We start from the raw sequence: 21,920 nt of genomic DNA, 5'->3' as shown, positions 1-21,920 counted from the left end.
ATGAAAAGGGTGGATTAAAAAAAAGCAGGCAATTCCTTGAAAACAAATTATTATAAATGCAATATAGAACATAAAATTTTCACAACACAAAGTCTTCGTGATCACACCCTTAGTTTTACATGATAGGACCAGAGAATACAAGAAGAGTGCTGAGGCTAATATAGTTACAACTATATTTCTGTATTTCCAGAATTGTGTAAAGCTGCCTTCTGGCGATCGTTTTAAGCATTACATATGATTAAAAAATGAACTCAATCACTCCATAAATTCAGCTTGATTTGTGAATATTTTACTGGACTGTTCCCTAATTATGAAAAAACCCTTTTCTCACAGATCCATAATTGAATTTTTGAGCATGGCAAGTCATTCCAGCTCTTCCAAACTGAACTACCCAAAATCTCAACACAGTCCTCATCACGATCATCATTCGGTTCCCCATCAAACCAGTACCTGAAAAGCAGAGAAATACATAGAAACAGATCAGTGTTCATTTAAATTCAATTCCACACATTTAAGTAAATCAACTGATTAGCCCATGTTAACTGAGATTCTTAACGATCACAGCAGTAATATTGTTGTGATAAGAATATAAAAGGGAATTAAAGCCGCTAGCGGCCTTGATGGGCCCTCGCACGTGTGGTTCCGCAACCCAGGACATCCCGCCACCCAACAAAACATGAACATGTCATATATTCATCAAATGTTCAAAGGTGATGCGCATGTTGCAAATGCCATGACTGCTTGACGGATGAGAGATAGACAGACAAAGACTAAATGTGTGTGTGTGTGTGTGTGTGTGTGTGTGTGTGTGTTTCTGTAGTGTGAAAATGTACATTTATATATGTACAAAACTATACATGTGTCTTCTCCTTATCTCTATCTCACGCTGTAATCTTAAGTCATCTTAGCTTTCCTGTGTCTGCAGTGTGTGCACACACATGCAGAGTTTTCAGATGTCTGCAACAAAATGCACAATGATGGCAGGTCACTAATATATCGATTTAGGCACTGCCTAAAAGCGGAGCTCCTATCTGTTTCTGGGTTGTTGAATTTTCTTATATCCTAGCCAGTCTCTTTTGTTTTATTTTTTTACTGGCTAGCACTGGCCACTAGGCGGTGTGTATGACTGGTGGTACACGTACAAACCACAAAACATCGACTCGATGGGTTTACCATTTTTTCTTAGGTATGGTGCTCCGCTGGAGCTCCACTATTATTGTGTGTGTGTGTGTGTGTGTGTGTGTCAGAGGGGGAGAGAAAGTGTGTGTGTGTGTGTGTGTGTGTGTGTGTGTGTGTGTGTGTAAAAGAGAGTGTGCTCATAGATGTTGCGTGTGCATACTTGTGAGTGCATGTGTGTATGCACAAATATGTATATGACAGTGTGTGTATGAGTGTGCACAGAATTGTATATCATCAGACTCATGATATCCAATATTTTGTAAAGTTTCCGATCAATCCATCAATGAATTGAACATTTTTCCCCATTTCCTACTTGGCCAGATGGTCCCGCTGTGCTAGGCATCTGAATTACACGTGAATATCATCACAATCATAATACACAATATTTTGTAAAGTGTCAGATCAATCAGTTAAGGCATTGCCAATTTCTGGCACATTTCCTGCTTGGCCAGGTGGTGGCGCTATAACAGGCAGGCCCATTGGGCATCAGGTTATCATAATAATCATAATATCTATTGAAGTAAGAAGTGTCTGACCATACAGTCAATGCACTGTGGCTTTCTGACACGTTTCCTATTTATGTGGCAAGATATTAAAATCATAAGGCCATTTCAACATATTACAAGATATCAAAAATCCCTTCGCAATTTAATATCAGCGACATCTTGGCATCACGTATAACAAATTTCAAATTAATCTCATGAACCGTCTAGGAGGAGTATGTTAAAATTCATCATATGTCAAAACACACATATTCAAAACCCTATTCTTTCCTTGGCCAGTTGGTGGCACTATACCAGACAGGCCCATAACGGCTAAAGAGGATCAGAATCAGAATCGTACTACAAGATATCAAGTTCAACATTCAGCAATATCTTGGCATATTATAGGTTATAATATTTCAACATATCAAAAATCCCTTAGCAATTCAACTTCAGCAATATCTTGGCATCATGTTTGCCAAGTTTGACATGAATTTGATGAACCGTCTAGGAGTATGTTAGAAATGACCATGTGTAATTTCACTCCAAATGGCCTTATGACATCATTCCAAAGTTCTACCCATTCATTTCAATGGGAAATGGAAAAAGGGGCGCTATGAAGAAGTCCCTGGGCCATGCCCGGGGCCAAAAGTCTGTGGCTGAGTAGCGATGACAATGACTGATGTGTGTATCGAATTTCATGAGTTTTTGTGCATGGGAAATGCCTCAAATAAGGCCAAACACGGCAGAATAATAATAATCCTTCGAAAAACAATAGGGTCTCACACCGAACGGTGCTCAGGCCCTAATTATATTATCTCAGCATTTAGTTTAATATAGTATCAAATTATCAATCAGCAGATGATCACCTTGTCATGTTATGACTGTGATTAAATGCAGTAGATGGCCTCATAGTAGTAGCACTCTGCAAAATGGGAAGATATTTTGGAATATATACAGATAAATACAAGTCTCTTACACAGTGGTCAGTGGTGTACCATCCACCCATTTCCACTCTCCCTCTGTGTCTCTGTCACTCAGACCAATCCAAGCCCTTCTGCTGCTGCCCAGCAAGTTCAGGATAAACTCCTGTGATGGAGAGAACAATATCAAAGTATTTCTCTCTACATGTGATCTGCTATATTTATAATAGCACAATATGAATACAGATACTGTTCTCATTTGTATTCTCTCTCTCACCTGTTCCTCTCCGCTCTTTATGATCACCAGGTCTGCTCCTTGCTCTCTGCAGTCCTGTCTGCTCGCAGTCCAGCTCTTCTTTATTTGCGAGATGTAGTACAAACTGGAACTGAAATAAGTCCATCCTGGACCCAGACCATTTTAATGAAAAAAGGGAGAATAATTCTCAAAATTATTTAAGCTTCAATATTGATGACATTGTATTGCCCTCAGTACATATTTTCACCTCAATAGAGATGTAGTAAATACTGTAGTTGAAATATCTCGCTTTGAAACATTAAACTGATCACAGAAAAATACATTTAAGGCTGTGTTCAGAGTTGGGTAACATTTTAATACAGAAATTGTGCATGTCAGCGTTCAGACCTTAGATGTACAGAAACTACAGACTCAGGCACTATTTAGAAGTTACAGGTGAGTTGCATCTGTGAGGTTCAGTAAAGGGAGTAAATTTAAAGAAAAAATTAAGTAAAATTTCAAGTTTTTAGTAGATTTTAGCTTGAAGTAGACTTTAAGCTTCTCCATAACGTCAGTGAGAACAGACAGAAACACTGACAGAAAATTGGAGGTAATAGTTTTTGAGCATTAGGACTTAAAAAAAAAAAAACCCTGAGAATTCACTTTTAATTAGTAGAGGGACATTTTTTCCTGTTGCACAATCATGCTGGGCTTGAAGGTAAACATTATTGTGTCTTAATTGAGGAGGATGAGATCAGAGAGGTTTGGATGGTATATTCAACCAACATTTTTTATGATGTATATTCAAAATATCTCAGAAGTTGAAATTACAGAAACTGCTGTGGAAAAGGCTGAATGTATTGTTTGTAGTTATCAGACGAGGATGTCAGTGATAATCTTTGTGTGGCCCAGGATGTGAGCGAGCAAAGGAAGGACATAATGTTCAGGATTTTTACTCTCCTTTATTAAAAATGTGTATGATGGCCAAGCTATCAGAGTAAATCAAAATTACATTCCCTGTCCATTCATGCCCTTTGATGAGGGAGGAGATTATTATGGGATAAAGTTCCCACAGGTTGGAAGATTCATTGTGTAAGTGAATAAATTCAACAAGCCATGGAGAAGCAAACCAATGAGCTCTATATTCCGACCAAAGCCAGTGATTGGACGAGCCTCTGTGTGTGGACTTGCAATTTTTTGGCCTACAAAACCTCATCCTGATAAAAGAAGGAAAAGCCATTCCAGTTTTCTATGAAAGAGAACTGATGAGGAGACACCAAGGAAGCAGCAAATGATAGGGTTCACCAGCGATATAATGTCTATTGTGTAGTTAAGGTAGTTCAAAGAAGTTGAAGTTTGGTAAAATGTGGAAAGTTAACAAATTCAGACAGGGCAGGAATGACATGGTTGTGCTGACTTGTGGGAGGGAGATGTGGAAGGATGTTATGTCTAAACCTATACAGAGAAAGTCTGAAGAGTTGGAGGGTTGTAAAATTGCTTTGTATGAGAATGCCAAACTTGCTGAAGGCCGAGTCAAGAATCAAGAGGCCAACAGAAGAGGAGAGCAGGGAAGGTCAGTGGTGAGAAATGATGAAGAAATGATCTATTACGTGAAGGATGAATAGTGTGTGATATACATATGTAGCCCTGTGCTATATTTTTTCTTTGGGCTTCTTCGCAGTGGAAAATATTGAGAAGTGTATTAAAAAAAAGGAAGAGTTTGCATGTACTATGCCGAAACGTATTTATTTTTCACGACCTGAAAATAATCCCTTATTTTCTATAATTTCATTGGCTGCAAAGTTTCCATGAACTATGACCCAGATCCTGTTGTAGCGGGAGAGAGAGAGTTGGAGGAGTCGGAAGACAGCGAACGGTTTGTCTGAGCTCGGATTAGAGGAAGTGAATTTACATGGTATTGACTCCATCTCTAGGACATTGGAGGGGAGTTTAATTGAAGAACGTTATCAGATAGATAACTAGAGTTTCAATGACTGTGTATGCAGAGTGACTGCGAAATCACATTATGAGTCAGTTTAGTGGCGAAGCCGTGCTTGATCGCCATTGTGGCTAACGTGCTCTCAAGTCAAGAAGCAACGCTGTTCACCTGGATAAGACAAACAGGACAGAGGAAATAGCTTGACTGCCAGCATTCACAGGTCGACGTGAGGAGCAACGCGGCTGCGTGTTCCATACAGGCGACGATACAACTTTGCTTCTCTCCAAACTTCAGGCAGGGTTTTCATTAGTAACCGATTGCCGATCGAAATCATCGGTTGCAATGACATCTGAATCAGTTGTTTTTTGGGCAAATGCAATTTTCCCGTAATTGTTCAAACTTTCTCGTTGAACTTATTTGAAAAGGAATGCCGTTACTTGTGCGCCATTTGGTTGCTGAGGCTGTGTACATGTGACTAGATAAAAGGTGGGAACTGATTGGCTAATCCTTCTTATATCGTCCAATAATTTAGCGTGTATTAAATTATAGCATATGACGTGGTTCCCACATGGTAAGATGGCGACCCTATCCTGTATGGTATGGGAGCGTTCACCAAACTAGAGCGTGATGTAATATTGCACATGACTGACACGCCTTCAATATACACAACAGAATCAATGAAAGCCTACAAGTCTCTTGATGCATACAAGTGTTAATTATTCAGTTGTTTTATTGAAATGCTCATTTATATTTGCTTTTTGTGCCTAATAATAAAAAGACAAAGATTAAATAGGCACAATATAATCTTTGAAACATAAGTTAATGTTGTTGCTTCACACGCACACACCAAAGATATACAGTACAGTACTAAACTTAAGCAAGTTCTACATTTAGAATGCACAAGTAGTGTTTTAAATCCAGGCTATGCTATTTATCTTCAAATACAGATCATGAAAAGTTCGACCAATCTTCTAATGTCAAATATTTATGGGCGTTTCTTCAACTAGGGGCACTTTTACCATTTTGAAGTTGATGAAGAAAAACTTTTTTCAAAATTTACCTAATTCAGTATCATACATTTAAATAACATACCTAGTTTTAAGATATGTAAGAGTTCAAACTTAGATTACAAGACAAATTGTTATTTTTGACATTTTATCTGACCCGCAGTGAAGAAACGTCATTTCCACCACATCTCAATCTACAACTGTAAAGTAAAAGTAGAATAAATTACACCATTTAATAATTGTTTAGGATCATGTTTGTAAGTAACTTTACCCATTTGTCCATGATATAAAACAACCATGCATTTTTAAATGAGATAAATTAACTGTCCTATGGACCAAATGCTGTATTGAACACAAAATCTCAGAAACTGTGCATATAGTTTTAATGTGTGATGAGAACTGTTTGAATATTTTCAAAAAATATGTGTGGTGATGGAAATGACATGTGGTGGTGGAAATGACCAGGTGTTGTGGAAATGACAATGAATTGACATAAAAGTATATTTATTAGAAAAATTATAAAACTCATTTCACAGTTCACAAAATAATTAAACACACCTGTTTTTAGTTTAGTGCCAAGCCAATATCTGAATTTCATCAAACAGTTTGACTTGATGTCTCAAACATGAATGAGTACAGTTCATAGGCTGCAAATAACTCATTAAACCTATGGCTTAAGGCAGAAATATTAAAAAGTGGATTCTGAAAATTTCTAATTGGTCTCTTAAATGAACACTCTGTACTTGAAACTGTAACTAACTCCTGAAATTGTATGATTTGTATCATGAAACATCATGGAACTGCCTACTAATAGAAAGATGACCTAACAGAGGGTCTTAAAAACAGGATATCAACGCCCACAATGCTGAACCTGAAGGGGGCTTAGATGGGTGTAACAGTCTAGGCCTATAAGTGTGTGTGTGAGAGTGTATGAGAGAGAGTGAGTGTATGAGCGTATGAGAGAGAGTGTATGAGAGAGAGTGTGTATGAGAGAGTGAGTGAGTGTACTGTATGAAAGAGAGAGTGACCGAGTGTATGAGAGAGAGAGTATATGAGAGAGTGTGTATGAGAGAGCGAGAGAATGAGTGAGTGTATGAGAGTATGAGAGAGTGTGTATGAGAGAGCGAGAGAATGAGTGAGTGTATGAGAGTATGAGAGAGAGTGTGTATGAGAGAGCGAGAGAATGAGTGAGTGTATGAGAGTATGAGAGAGAGTGTGTATGAGAGAGCGAGAGAATGAGTGAGTGTATGAGAGTATGAGAGAGAGTGTGTATGAGAGAGCGAGAGAATGAGTGAGTGTATGAGAGTATGAGAGAGAGAGTGTGTATGAGAGAGTGAGTGTACTGTGTGAGAGTGAGATACTGAGAGTATGAGAGAGTGAGTGTATGAGAGAGAGTATGAGAGAGAGTGAATGAGTGAGAGAGTATGAGAGAGAGAGTGAATGAGTGAGTGTATGAGAGAGAGTGAGTGTACTGTATGAGAGAAAGAGAGTGACTGAGTGTGTGAGAGTGGATGAGTGAGTGTATGAGAGAGAGTGTGTGTGTATGACAGTGGGTGAGTGTATGAGAGAGAGAGTGAATGAGTGAGTGTATGAGAGGGAGTGAGTGTACTGTATGAGAGAGAGTGTGACTGAGTGTATGAGAGAGAGTGAGTGAGAAAGTGTATGAGAGAGGGTGTGTATGAGAGAGAGTGAGAGTTTGTATCTCTGTGTGTGATTCAGGGCTTACTCTAATGTCTCACAGATTTCTTTCCAAACTGACACAATAATTTCCTTGTGGCGTTTGGTAACTGGTACCGGCTCAGGGATAAGACCTATGACATTCATGGTTTGGTACCAAATTATGTCATCCCTTTGTGGCCAATAAAAACGATTTTGACCAATCTGGCTCATAGTTTTCACAAGGGCGCCACTGTATGTATCAATGTCTTGGATGATGCCGGGATAAACATCTCCATCATATTTTACAGCACACCACTGACCAATAAGGCCCTCATGGAGGTCGTCAATGTGCTGCAGATTCTTTGGTGTGTCAGGAGGAAGTGATGTGCTAGCTGAGGGGGAAGCTTCAGTCCATGTTGGGAACGAGACCATTTCTGGGTGGAAACATGTGCAGTCATGAGGTGCAGAGCAAAAGCAACTAAGGATTCTCCACAACATTTGACTTGGGCTACCAGAGATTATCTGACAGGAGAAAAAAAATGTTAGAGCATGAACTCAGGTCACAACACTTATTTGTTAGGAGACCTCTTTCAATTATTACCTGATGGATCTTCATTGTGCCACGGATCGTTTGCAGGTCAGGTGGCATATGAGTGTCCATAGAGTCGATGTCTTCTGGCTCAACATAAAATAGCTCTATGGCTGACTTTTCCTGCTGAAGCTCCTCAAAAAGAACACGAGCATTTTGAATGTCTTTCCCTCTAGCTATGAGGTCGTCTGCTCTCCTTTTTACTGCTGCGCCAATCCCATCCGCAGGGCCTTTTCCGTGGCCAGCCTCCAGGAAGTTCCATGTCAGTTTACGCCAACCCATCTGAAATGGAATGTTGGTGAAGTAGAAGAAATTCTTCTTGGAGCGGTACTGGGTGGTTGGCCCATCACTGACCACATACAGCACTGACGTGTTGATCCTTTAGGAAAGTGAGGACTTTTGATAGATGTGCCCATATAGCACAGGGGTCATGACGAAAAGAGGAGCTGATTGAGCAGACTGAGATGACACTGTTTTTGGTGTACGCCACACCAGTGTGTAGTGAGGCCTGTTTATGTGAGTCTCCAAAATGCACTGCTTGGATTTCGCTGCTGTATTTGCAGAGAAAATTTTCTGCAAAGTCAATATGCAGGACAACCTCATCTTCATTGAGGTTTTCTTTCAGACCACGAAGAGCAGCATACTGGTGTCTAATGTTGTAGACATGTTTCCCCAGTTTTTCTCTTAGTCCCCTGGAAAAGTCTTCAAGCAAAGTATGCAGAGTACCCTCAACCTTTTCTTTCACTGTCAAATGGACTGTGAATTTTTCTTCTGTACCATCTTTCTTTTTCTTCATTCTCTCCTCAGCCTTTCCCTTCCACTCATACCAAAATGTCTGGGTCCAAGGGTCAAAGGTTGAGAGTTCCAATTCTTTATCCTTACAAATGGCACATTCCCTGTACATGCACTGCTTAGTGTAGTTTGAAGAACAGCACAAGGATTCAATCAAATCTTCAATGTTGCTGCTTTTGATGACTTTATAATAAAGCAGCTTGTTGGCCATATTCTGCAGATTGGCATGGATCTTACAGAGACATGTATCTCTATCCCTAACTGTGGGCTTTACTATCCAAAATGGACGTCTCTTGCAGAACTCACTGTAAGAAATGCTGATGCTAGGATACTCCTTCCTAAACTTATTATGGAGTTTTTCCAGAGACTCATTTAGGAACCGCTTTTGTCTTTTTGGCTACGTTCACACTGCAGGCTGAAGTGACTCAAATCCGATCTTTTCGCCCATATGTGACCTGTATCCGATCTTTTATTGACAATATGAACGACACAGATCTGATTTTTTCAAATCCGACCCAGGCCGTTTGGATATGTGGTGCTAATTCCGATTCCTATCCGCTCTTTTCATATGCGACTTCAGTCTGAACCGCCAGGTCGCATTCATCCGACTTACACGTCATCAACAAGCCACAAACGTCACTATTCTGCGCTGAAGTAGGCGGCGGGTCTCTCAAAAAAGTTACAACAACATGGCGCATAATCACAGGCGCAGATAGAGGGTGGGACGAGTCATATTTAAATTCACCTCGTTCGGTCCCCCCTACTTATAGGGAGGAAAAAACGTCTATGCTGTCTTTCTTTGCATAAGGCAAACCTCACGGAAAAATCAAAAGACTAATTACCATTCGGTTTATTGAGGTGCACAGCAGTGTATACATATAGTTGCAACAACTCACATAAAACAAAACAAAGACTGATATTCGGTTGGTTGAGCTGCGCAGACTGCACAGGTTGCGAGCTCGAGCTTGGTTGCTATGGTTACTAACAAGTTTGACAGGCATGTTGGGGTTGGTTTGCTGGCAGCTTTGCCCCCCCCCCAGTTTTTTGTCCCCCCCCCCCAGTTCAAAAAACGTATCTGCGCCCCTGCGCATGACATCAATGCGAGGGACGCTTCGGGCTGTGAAGGTTCTGAATCTTCTCAATGGAAGGACGCAGAGGTTAGGGAGCTGATTTCCATTTGGGGGGATGCAGCTATTCAAGCTAGATTGGATGAGTCATACCGCAACCGGGCGGTTTTACTTCCGTAAACACTGGCCGTGCTCACTGCGTGTGACGTCGTCGTATCCTGCAGTGCGCATGCGGAACACTTTTAGGTCGCTTTTCGTTCATACTGAGGATCACATACAAGTCGCATATATTTGTTAATGTGAACGACCTCACAAAAAAATCGGATTTCACAAAAAAATCGGAATTGAGCATTTAAGCCTTGCAGTGTGAACGTAGCGTTTGTCTTGTTCTTTGTCACAGTCTCCTTTTTTCCAGTTGATGCTCTGCTGTTCTCATCTCTTCCTAGGAATTGTTTGATTTTTTTCTTCTGTGGCTAGACTAATGCTGTTCTTTTGTTTCTTCCGCGTGTATGTAAGGGCTGTTGTACTTTTTTCATTACTTCTCATTCTTCTAGGTGAAAAGCCAAATTCCCTTTTGGCCATTTTTAGTAGTCGATACTCCTTAAGGACTTTCCCTGCCATAATCTTTGAAATGATGTGCTTGTCTCTGTCTGTTTGGAGATGTTTATATCTGTCTCTCAATTCAGTGATCAGAACGTTGTGAAAAACTAAAGTTTTTCGTAGAGTGCTAGATGGTGCAACCATTTGCCGTTTGGATTTCGCATTTGGAGAGTCAACCTGACACCTTTTTTTCATCAGTCTGTCATACCGCTGCCGGTATTTCTGTGCTGTTCGCAAAGCTTTCTCAAGTTTGGCATTACACTCATACAGTGCTACATATACTTTCTGACGGTTCCTTGCTACCCTTTTCCTTCCTCTCTGTTTTTGGGACTGAGATTGATCAGGGCGTGCTGTTTGGGGCAGGTGAACATCCTGCTCTGGCTCCAAGGTTGCATCAGGAGAATGTGGTGGTGTGGTGGAGGAAAGGTAGGCCTGCATTGTGAGATTTTTTTTTATTTTTTCTCGTCTATTTCTTTGATTGATTCTCCACTGTCTCCTCTGTTTGCGTTGTTCCCGCTTTGACAGATCTGTGATTGCCTTTACTACTCCTTTTTCTTTTTTCCTCAAGTATCTCTCCCTGTCTCGTTTAAGTCTCTCCTCATATTTTGTAGGGTCAGCTTTTATCTTGTCCCTATAGGCTTGTGACCTTTGTTTTGTTGCTTTAGGCGGCATCTTAAAAAAAGATTAAATAAAATAAATATATTAATATTGTATAATATTTAAAAATTTCTATTCTAATATTATGTAACATGTTCTATTATATTAAGTATTACATATATCTTCTTTCACAATCCATGTCACCTGAACGTTATCATCCTAAATGTCATTTCCACCACACACTGTCTTTTCCACCACAGAGAGCAGTGTGGTGGAAATGACCGTGGTGGAAATGACATTTCTACACTTTTTTGTGAAAAAATGGAAGATGGCTTCACTGATTAGCTTTGAATTAATACTTAGCATTTCATGTATGCAAGATACTCTTATTTAACTTAAAATTTTCATCTCTTTAAAAACACCCATGACAGTACAGCATGTTTGGAAATGACGTACAATAAATGTATTTACTGATCAAGCAATATTTACCTTGATTTTTCTTCAGTAGTTTTTAATGAAAATTTAAATGCCCTCCATGTTCGACATGTGCTCTGATGTCAGTGTAGATTTCCATGGTAAACACATAAACAATCTTTCTCACAAACTTTTTAAAGGGACATTACAGTGTTGTGGTGGAAATGATGCCAATACTGTGCGACAGGTATATTTTGTATAAAAAAATATATTAATGATGGACTCAAATGAAATATTATATGACATTGTATTTATGTGACTATTATTTAATACATGTACATTAATAATTACCAGCTAAGTCATATTCTTAAACTTTATTTTCAGTCTTTTAGTTTAAAAGTCTGGGTGTGCGACAAGGAGAAAACAGTGATTTTGACACCTTCCAGGAGGTTGAAAAGTATGAAAAAATCATAATAGAAAGCTAGTAATTTTTTTTTAAGTGGGTTTCATTGGTAGTGTGACAAAGAAAGTGGAATTTGTCCAAAATTATAAGTATTTTTAAAAATATGACCAAATAACATAAAAGTACCCATAGTCTAAGAATCACCCTTATACTACAAAAAGTACATAAATTTGCCGCGAGTGCGTTTGCGGAAATCGTACTCATGTGTGCTGCATACAAATCAACTTGTTCTGTTTAATATACTGCTCCTGTTTTTAGTGCTGTGAAATGCAGAGTTATAAGGTTATTTGTAGTTATCTGCTGCCATCTTCTGGCAAATGTTGGTAGTATTTCGCATTTAAGAAGTTAACTGATGATGTCATATTCTCATATCTCTAGCCGCTTTATCCTGTTCTACAGGGTCGCAGGCAAGCTGGAGCCTATCCCAGCTGACTACGGGAGAAAGGCGGGGTACACCCTGGACAAGTCGCCAGGTCATCACAGGGCTGACACAAACACAGACAACCATTCACACTCTCGGTCAATTTAGAGTCACCTGCATGTCTTTGGACTGTTGGGGAAACCAGATCACCCGGAGGAAACAGGGAGAACATGCAAACTCTGCACAGAAAGGCCCTCACCGGCCACGGGGCTCGAACCCGGACCTTCTTGCTGTGAGGCGACAGCGCTAACCACTACACCACCATGCCACCGATGTCATATTCATTGGACGGTATTCTATTTGGGAAACGGAGCATGGTGCTCGACTCTTGTTCGACAATTTTAACGTTACAAGCAACAAGTTAGTCCTTTCTTCCTGAGCTTCAAGGTTACCTTTGAAGGCATCGTCGGTAGATTTATAATTTATTAAATGCTTATGAATGATTTAGTTAACTTTTTAAGTACAAGACTGTATGTTATGTTACATTCTGGCTAAGCTAACCTAGCCTTAACTAGCGCTGTAAAATTGCATTCTGAATGGATTGTATTTTACAGTTCAGTCCATAAATATTTGGACAGACAACATTTTTCTAATTTTGGTTCTGTACATTACCACAATGAATTTTGAACAAAACAATTCAGATGCAGTTGAAGTTCAGACTTTCAGCTTTAATTCAGTGGGTTGAACAAAACTATTGCATACAAATGTGAGGAACTAAAGCATTTTTTAAACACAATCCCTTCATTTCAGGGGCTCAAAAGTAATTGGACAAATTAAATAATTGTAAATAAAATGTTCATTTCTAATACTTGGTTGAAAACCCTTTGTATGCAATGACTGCCTGAAGTCTTGAACTCATGGACATCACCAGACGCTGTGTTTCCTCCTTTTTAATGCGCCGCCAGGCCTTTACTGCAGCAGTTTTCAGTTGCTGTTTGTTTGTGGGCCTTTCTGTCTGAAGTTTAGTCTTTAACAAGTGAAATGCATGCTCAATTGGGTTGAGATCAGGTGACTGACTTGGCCATTCAAGAATATTCCACTTCTTTGCTTGAATAAACTCCTGGGTTGCTTTGGCTTTATGTTTTGGGTCATTGTCCATCTGTATTATGAAACGCCGACCAATCAGTTTGGCTGCATTTGGCTGGATTTGAGCACACAGTATGTCTCTGAATACCTCAGAATTCATCCGGCTGCTTCTGTCCTGTGTCACATCATCAATAAACACTAGTGACCCAGTGCCACTGGCAGCCATGCATGCCCAAGCCATCACACTGCCTCCGCCGTGTTTTACAGATGATGTGGTATGCTTTGGATCATAAGCTGTACCACACTTTCGCCATACTTTTTTCTTTCCATCGTTCTGGAAGAGGTTGATCTTGGTTTCATCCATCCAAAGAATATGTTCTTCCAGAACTGTGCTGGCTTTTTAAGATGTTTTTTAGCAAAGTCCAATCTAGCCTTTTTATTCTTGAGGCTTATGAGTGGCTTGCACCATGCAGTGAACTCTCTGTATTTACTTTCATGCAGTCTTCTCTTTATGGTAGATTTGGATATTGATATGCCTACCTTCTGGAGAGTGTTGTTCACTTGGTTGGCTGTTGTGAAGGGGTTTCTCTTCACCATGGAAATTATTCTGCGATCATCCACCACTGTTGTCTTCTGTGGGCATCCAGGTCTTTTTGCATCGAGTTCACCAGTGCTTTTTCTTTCTTTCTCAGGATGTACCAAATTGTAGATTTTGCCACTCCTAATATTGTAGCAATTTCTCAGATGGGTTTTTTCTGTTTTCGCAGCTTAAGGATGGCTTGTTTCACCTGCATGGAGAGCTCCTTTGACCGCATGTTTTCTTCACAGCAAAATCTTCCAAATGCAAGCACCACACCTCAAATCAACTCCAGGTCTTTTATCTGCTTCATTGAGAATGACATAACGAAGGAATTGCCCACACCTGCCCATGAAATAGCCTTTGAGTCAATTGTCCAATTACTTTTGGTCCCTTTAAAAACAGGGTGGCACATGTTATGGAGCTGAAACTCCTAAACCCTTCATCCAATTTTAATGTGGATACCCTCAAATGAAAGCTGAAAGTCTGGACTTTATGTCCATTATATAACTATAACTTGAATATGTTTCAGTAAACAGGTAAAAAAACAAAATTTGTGTCAGTGTCCAAATATATATGGACCTAACTATTTCTTAGTTTTACCCTACTTCAACGACCATAAAGAGTAAATTGGAATTTGTCGTCTGTGTGGTTTGTTGGAGAGGAGTTAACTAGCTGTTGACCCTGGCAAGGCGTTGGGGCAGAACAGTACAGTAAAACGACGTCTTCTGGCGGGCTAATCTTCGTGCCTGGAGGATAGAACAACACTGTGGGAGCAACGTACCCAACAGAATCACCATAGCCGGATTATCTTCTCAAGTGAGCACGGTAAGATCGATGTCAAGATGTCGGCAAAGGTTTCGACCATAGGATCCATTAAAACCAGATCCAATGCGTCTTGTTCATCTAAAAGGTCTTCAAGCTCCTCCGCTAACAAAATAGCTGCTGCTCAAGCACAGGCAGAAGCAGAGGTGGCAAAGACTGAAGCAGCATTCACTGCAAAAGAGAACGAACTGAAATTAAAACAAGCAGAATTAGAGTTAGAAAATAAGCGTTTGGAAATGAAGCTGGATAAAGTTTGCCTTGATAAACGAGCTGCAGCTATGGCAGCCAAAGCAGAAGTTTTAGAGGCAGCAGCGCAACAGGAATTTGAGCAGGATTTCAGTGACATTGATGTGCCAACTGATGACTCGGAAGCACGCACCAAAGACTATGTTGAAGGAGTAGCTAAATGCACTCCAGCCGTGCACATACAGAGTGCTTCTGCTAGCATTCCAGACATGCAGACTTCTGAATATGCACACACTGTTGCTTCTTACCACACTGTAAATAAATTACCCCCTCAGCAGAACTGTGCACCGCATTACACACAGCATGCCCAAACCACAACTTTGCCTATAGACCTAGTGCAAGAACAGTGTGAGACACAATTACAGCAAACTGACTGCGTGCCTATAATGACACCCCACCCTGAGATGGTGCATCAGCTTTTAGGAAATGGCTACGGTAACACTGCATATAACAAATCATTAGACAATCCCCATTCACTACCTAGCGCTGCTTACCAGCAGAGAAGCCCTGTGCATGCCAAGTTTAATGAAAGCAGAGGAATGTAAGACTTATGGCCCGGCGTGAGCTTCTCCACTGGGCTTATGCAGTTCAATGATCACCCTGAATGCTTTAGAGCTTGGAGAGCATCCTTCACGAACTCTATCAGAGACCTTAACCTATCAGCTTGTGAGCAGCTTGAGCTTCTTGTGAAATGGTTAGGCAAGGACTCAGCCAAACATACTAGGCGCATAAGGACTGTTTATGTGAATCATCCAGAATATGGACTCACGGCTGTGTGGGATCGGCTCTATGAGTAGGGGAGAGCGGGGTAAGATGAGCCACTTTTTACATTTTTCATCATAACTACATGTTAAAGCCATTTTTGCTTCCAGTCTACACATCATACCAAATTTCAAAGTGTACTGTTACTATCTGAGCAAAACATAATTGATAAGCTCTTATGGTTAGAGTGATATTACCTCTTGAAAAAAAAATGTCAAGTGGCTCAACTTACCCCATGCACGGGGTAAGATGAGCCACTGTGTGGGGTAAATTGAGCCAACACAAAACACGTTAGGTTAACAAAGTAAACAACTTTTATTATTAGAAATGCAATCAGTGAATCAAGTCAAGTCAATCAAGTGGGGGATAGGGCCGTTGGATAGAGAAGGGGAGATGAAGAGAGAGGTGATAGAACGAGATGGGATAGGGAGGGATAGATAGATGGATAGAGAGAGAGATATGCATAGATAGATAGAAAGAGGGATGGTTAGAGAGGGAATGAGAGATATACTATATTATAGAAATTACTAAAACAGTAGAACAGTGCCAAAAAATCTTATTTCTTTCAGTAGGTTGAAACATTGCTAAAACATGCAGCAATCATTCCATCATTCATTTCATCATTATTCAATGTTCCAAGCGTTCAAATTGCAAGGGAACACCATTTGCCTCTCCCTCCGTGCTGTCCCCCCAACAGTAAAGGGGCGGGGCAATTTTTTCACAATATCCTGTCTTGACAGGACAGCCTCATCTTTCTCTTTGAAGACAAAGGTTGGCTTTCTTGCAGAGCCATGGCATGACCGGCTTCTTTTGAGAAATCTTGCCTCTATTTCGAAGACATCCAATTTGATTATCTGGCCAATGAAGAAATGCACTTTCTTCTTCCCCGTGAATTTTGCCACAACATAATCCCCCACATCTAAAAACTGGTCTTCCTCATCTGATGTCATATATATATGTTGTTGTCATATATGACCAGTAAATGTGAAAACTTAAGTGTCATCCATATTGGGTAAGCTCAGCCACCAATGGGGTAAGTTGAGCCAGTGGCTCAACTTGCCCCACATCTAATGGCTCATCTTACCCCGTGGCCACCATTTTGTAGAAAAATGCTAATAAAGGGGATTAGGCTAATCAAAATTATTTTTATTAGCATTCATATCATAGCTTAGAAAGCCACTAACTTAACCCTAATGTGTCTAAATATTATTCTACTTTTGTCTTCTCTAAATCATCTTCACTGTGGACAAACATGGAATTGACTTAGAAAGCACAAAAACACATTTTTATAAATATCTCCCTCACCTAGTTTGACATGTGGTGCTCCTCTCCACAAGTGTAAGTAAATGGTCCCGCCCCCCTTTGAATGTGGTCACATGGTCACATTTGTTTACTGTTTCTTAGAAACAGGGGGTGGCTCATCTTACCCCCTGGCTCATCTTACCCCGTTCTCCCCTACTATGGGGCACCAGAGGTCATCGAAAGCTCCTTGTTCAAGAGGCTTGAGAGCTTCCCCAAGGTACAGAACAAAGATGGGTGCAAACTAAGAGAACTGGGGGATTTATTAATGGAAATACAGGCTGCCAAAGCTGATGGGGACCTGTTTGGCCTTAGCTATCTAGATACACCCCGCGGGGTTAATCCTATCGTGCAGAAACTGCCATTCTACCTGCAGGAAAAGTGGCTCACGCAAGGGTTCAATTATAAGGAACAACATAGGGCTCCCTACCCCCCATTTAGCTTCTTTGTGAACTTTGTGTGCCAACAGGCGAGAATGCGTAATGACCCCGGCTTTATGCTGGCTGCGCCCAACAATGAACAGCATGGTCATATCAAGCCGGCGTTAGAGAGTCAGAGGGCAGTAGCTGTTCTCAAGACTGGGGTGTCTCCTAATGACCTATATACACCTGCTGATTCCCCATCTGCAAGTAAGTCCACCAGCAGAGAGGACCCAGCAAAACATTGTCTCTTGCACAACAAACCCCACCCCCTACATAAATGCCATGGGTTTAGAGATAAGTCTATAGAGGAAAGAAAGGCACTTTTAAAGAAACATGGAGTGTGCTATAAGTGTTGCAAAGCCATACACTTGGCAAAGAACTGTAATGACGAGGTAAGCTGCACAGAGTGTGGAAGCAACATGCATGTTGCAGCGCTACACCCCAGCTCAGCACTGAAAGCCAATAGCTCGGCAGACCCTGCACTGGAGGATGGCAGGGAGGCTGCTATCTCAGCTTCATGCACCAAGGTGTCTGTAAAGGACATCTCAGGACATTCCTGTTCGAAAATATGCCTTGTAAAGGTGTACCCAGACACTCACTCTGATGCGGCAGTCCGTATGTATGCCATATTAGATGACCAAAGTAACCAATTGCTTGCTCGGTCTGAGTTCTTCAGTGTTTTCAACATCTTAGGATGTCCCTCACCATACTCCCTGAAAACATGTGCAGGAACGATAGAGACTGAAGGCAGACAAGCACGCGGCTTCATGGTAAAACCTGTAGATGGCAGCGATGTACTCTCACTGCCACCGCTGATCGAATGTAATGAAATCCCCAGCAATCGGACAGAAATTCCCACACCTGAGCTTGCCTCCAGCCACACCCACTTAAAAACACCTGTCAAAGCACATCCCAGATATTGATCCACAAGCTCCCATCTTACTCTTGTTGGGTCGAGACATTATTAGAGCCCACAAAGTGCGACGACAGGTGAACGGCCCACACAATGCACCCTATGCCCAGAAGCTGGACCTGGGTTGGGTGATTGTGGGTGATGTGTGCATTGGGGGCATGCATAAGCCGCTCCTTGTCCATTCCTACTACACCAACGTGCTGAGAAACGGGCGCCCTTCTCTCTTTCAGCCATGCCCAAACAGCTACACAGTGAAGGAGAGATACTGTGACACTGAACCCATCTCACACTCCCTCCTGCACGGAGACAGACAGACAGTCATGCAAAAGGAATACAGAACACCTTAGACAATGACGTGTTTCAAACAACCGAGGATGACGAAACAGAGGCCCCATCCATTGAGGACTTGCAGTTTCTGGGCATTATGGACCATGGAGTCTATAAGGACGAGGGGAACAACTGGGTGGCTCCCCTGCCTTTCAGAGCTAACCGGTCACAGCTGCCTGACAATTGCACACAAGCACTGGAATGCCTCAACTCATTGCAGCACTCTTTTAAAAGAAAGCCTAAAATGAGAGAACAGTTTGTCACATTCATGGAAAAGATATTTCAGAATGGACACGCTGAAGAAGCCCCTCTACTGAAACCTGAAGAGGAGCACTGGTATCTACCGTGCTTCGGGGTTTATCATCCAAAAAAGCCCTCTCAGATAAGAGTTGTGTTTGACTCCAGTGCACAATACAAAGGATTGTCTCTGAACCAAGTGCTCTTAACTGGGCCAGATCTTAACAACAGCCTCATCGGCGTCCTCCTTCGTTTCAGAAAAGAACAGATTGCCTTCTCTGTGGACATACAACAAATGTTCCACTGCTTCAAGGTTAAGCCTGAGGACCATAATTTTCTCAGATTCATGTGGTTTAAAGATAATGATTCAGATAAAGAGGTTGCAGAATATCGCATGAATGTCCATGTGTTCGGAAATAGTCCTTCCCCAGCCGTGGCTATTTACTGTCTCAGACGTGCAGCTCAGGAAGGCCAGAGTGAGTATGGAGAAGACGCACAGCGGTTTGTGAGCAGAAATTATGTGGATGATGGGCTGAAATCCCTTCCTACAATTGAACAGGTGATCAGTCTACAACCCCGATTCCAAAAAAGTTGGGACAAAGTACAAATTGTAAATAAAAATGGAATGCAATGATGTGGAAGTTTCAAAATTCCATATTTTATTCAGAATAGAACATAGATGACATATCAAATGTTTAAACTGAGAAAATGCATCATTTAAAGAGAAAAATTAGGTGATTTTAAATTTCATGACAACAACACATCTCAAAAAAGTTGGGACAACACCATGTTTACCACTGTGAGACATCCCCTTTTCTCTTTACAACAGTCTGTAAACGTCTGGGGACTGAGGAGACAAGTTGCTCAAGTTTAGGGATAGGAATGTTAACCCATTCTTGTCTAATGTAGGATTCTAGTTGCTCAACTGTCTTAGGTCTTTTTTGTCGTATCTTCCGTTTTATGATGCGCCAAACGTTTTCTACGGGTGAAAGATCTGGATTGCAGGCTGGCCAGTTCAGTACCTGGACCCTTCTTCTACACAGCCATGATGCTGTAATTGATGCAGTATGTGGTTTGGTATTGTCATATTGGAAAATGCAAGGTCTTCCCTGAAAGAGACGTTGTCTGGATGGGAGCATATGTTGCTCTAGAACCTGGATATACCTTTCAGCATTGATGGTGTCTTTCCAGATGTGTAAGCTGCCCATGCCACACGCACTAATGCAACCCCGTACCATCAGAGATGCAGGCTTCTGAACTGAGCGCTGATAACAACTTGGGTCGTCCTTCTCCTCTTTAGTCCGAATGACATGGCGCCCCTGATTTCCATAAAGAACTTCAAATTTTGATTTGTCTGACCACAGAACAGTTTTCCACTTTGCCACAGTCCATTTTAAATGAGCCTTGGCCCAGAGAAGACGTCTGCGCTTCTGGATCATGTTTAGGTACAGCTTCTTCTTTGAACTATAGAGTTTTAGCTGGCAACGGCAGATGGCACGGTGAATTGTGTTCACAGATAATGTTCTCTGGAAATATTCCTAAGCCCATTTTGAGATTTCCAATACAGAAGCATGCATGTATGTGATGCAGTGCCGTCTAAGAGCCCGAAGATCACGGGCACCCAGTATGGTTTTCCGGCCTTGACCCTTACGCACAGAGATTCTTCCAGATTCTCTGAATCTTTTGATAATATTATGCACTGTGGATGATGATATGTTCAAACTCTTTGCAATTTTACACTGTCGAACTCCTTTCTGATACTGCTCCATTATTTGTCGGCGCAGAATTAGGGGGATTGGTGATCCTCTTCCCATCTTTACTTCTGAGAGCCGCTGCCACTCCAAGATGCTCTTTTTATACCCAGTCACGTTAATGACCTATTGCCAATTGACCTAATGAGTTGCAATTTGGTCCTCCAGCTTTTCTTTTTTTTTGTACCTTTAACTTTTCCAGCCTCTTATTGCCCCTGTCCCAACTTTTTTGAGATGTGTTGCTGTCATGAAATTTCAAATGAGCCAATATTTGGCATGAAATTTCAAAATGTCTCACTTTCAACATTTGATATGTTGTCTATGTTCTATTGTGAATACAATATCAGTTTTTGAGATTTGTAAATTATTGCATTCCGTTTTTATTTACAATTTGTACTTTGTCCCAACTTTTTTGGAATCGGGGTTGTACTTAAAAGGACTCAAAGCATGCTGGCCTGCTCCAATCTCAGACTGCACAAGTTGGCCTCGAACAAAAAAGAGGTCATGGAGGCCTTCCCCTGTGAAGATCGTGCCACTGACCTAAAGGACCTTGACCTGGCTGCCGACAGTCTACCAGTGCAAAGGAGCCTCGGGCTACACTGGGACCTGGAGGCAGACTGTTTCACTTACCGTGTGGAGGATGAGAGAAAGCCATTCACTTGATGAGGAGTACTCTCCACAGTGAACAGCCTGTATGATCCTCTTGGATTCGTTTCTCCTGTGACGGTTCAAGGGAAGGTACTCCTTCACGAACTCACCGCTGACTCTCCTGACTGGGACACTCCGCTGCCTGCAGAAAAAGAGAAATTGTGGGATGGTTGGAGAGATTCTCTTCAAGAACTGGAAAAATTAAGGATCCCCCGAGCCTATACGTGCATGTCTTTTTCTGCAGCTGAGCGAATAGAGTTTTGCGTCTTTTCAGATGCATCAGAAAGGGCAGTCGCTTCCGCTGCCTATTTAAGAACTGTAGACATGGATGGACAATGCCACACAGGACTGATTTCAAGCAAAGCTAGACTCGCGTCACGCCCAGAACACACCATACTCCGTCTGGAGCTGTGCGGGGCAGTCATGGCAGTGAACCTGGCTGAAGCCATCATGTCTGAAATTGACATCATGTTTGATGCAGTTACATTCTACACAGACAGCAGAATTGTACTTGGGTACA

The 21,920-nt window shown here is 41.4% G+C and overlaps 1 protein-coding gene across 1 annotated transcript in view; it reads right to left on the bottom strand.

Moving 5' to 3' along the window:
• Positions 1-308: 308 nt before the first annotated feature.
• LOC132882751 (CD209 antigen-like protein C) overlaps positions 309-21,920 on the bottom strand; it is a 57,889-nt gene continuing 36,277 nt past the window's right edge. The window contains exons 3-5 of the mRNA XM_060915856.1: positions 2,862-2,986; positions 2,641-2,750; positions 309-450 (exon numbers count right to left, since the gene is read on the bottom strand). Of these exons, the coding sequence (XP_060771839.1) occupies positions 309-450; positions 2,641-2,750; positions 2,862-2,986 (377 nt within the window). The remainder of the gene's footprint in view (positions 451-2,640; positions 2,751-2,861; positions 2,987-21,920) is intronic.

The sequence above is a fragment of the Neoarius graeffei genome, chromosome 3 (assembly GCF_027579695.1).
Source record: "Neoarius graeffei isolate fNeoGra1 chromosome 3, fNeoGra1.pri, whole genome shotgun sequence".
In the NCBI taxonomy this organism is placed as follows: domain Eukaryota; kingdom Metazoa; phylum Chordata; class Actinopteri; order Siluriformes; family Ariidae; genus Neoarius; species Neoarius graeffei.
The sequence above is the reverse complement of the archived record's forward strand: the minus strand, read 5'-3'. Positions and strand labels throughout refer to the sequence as shown.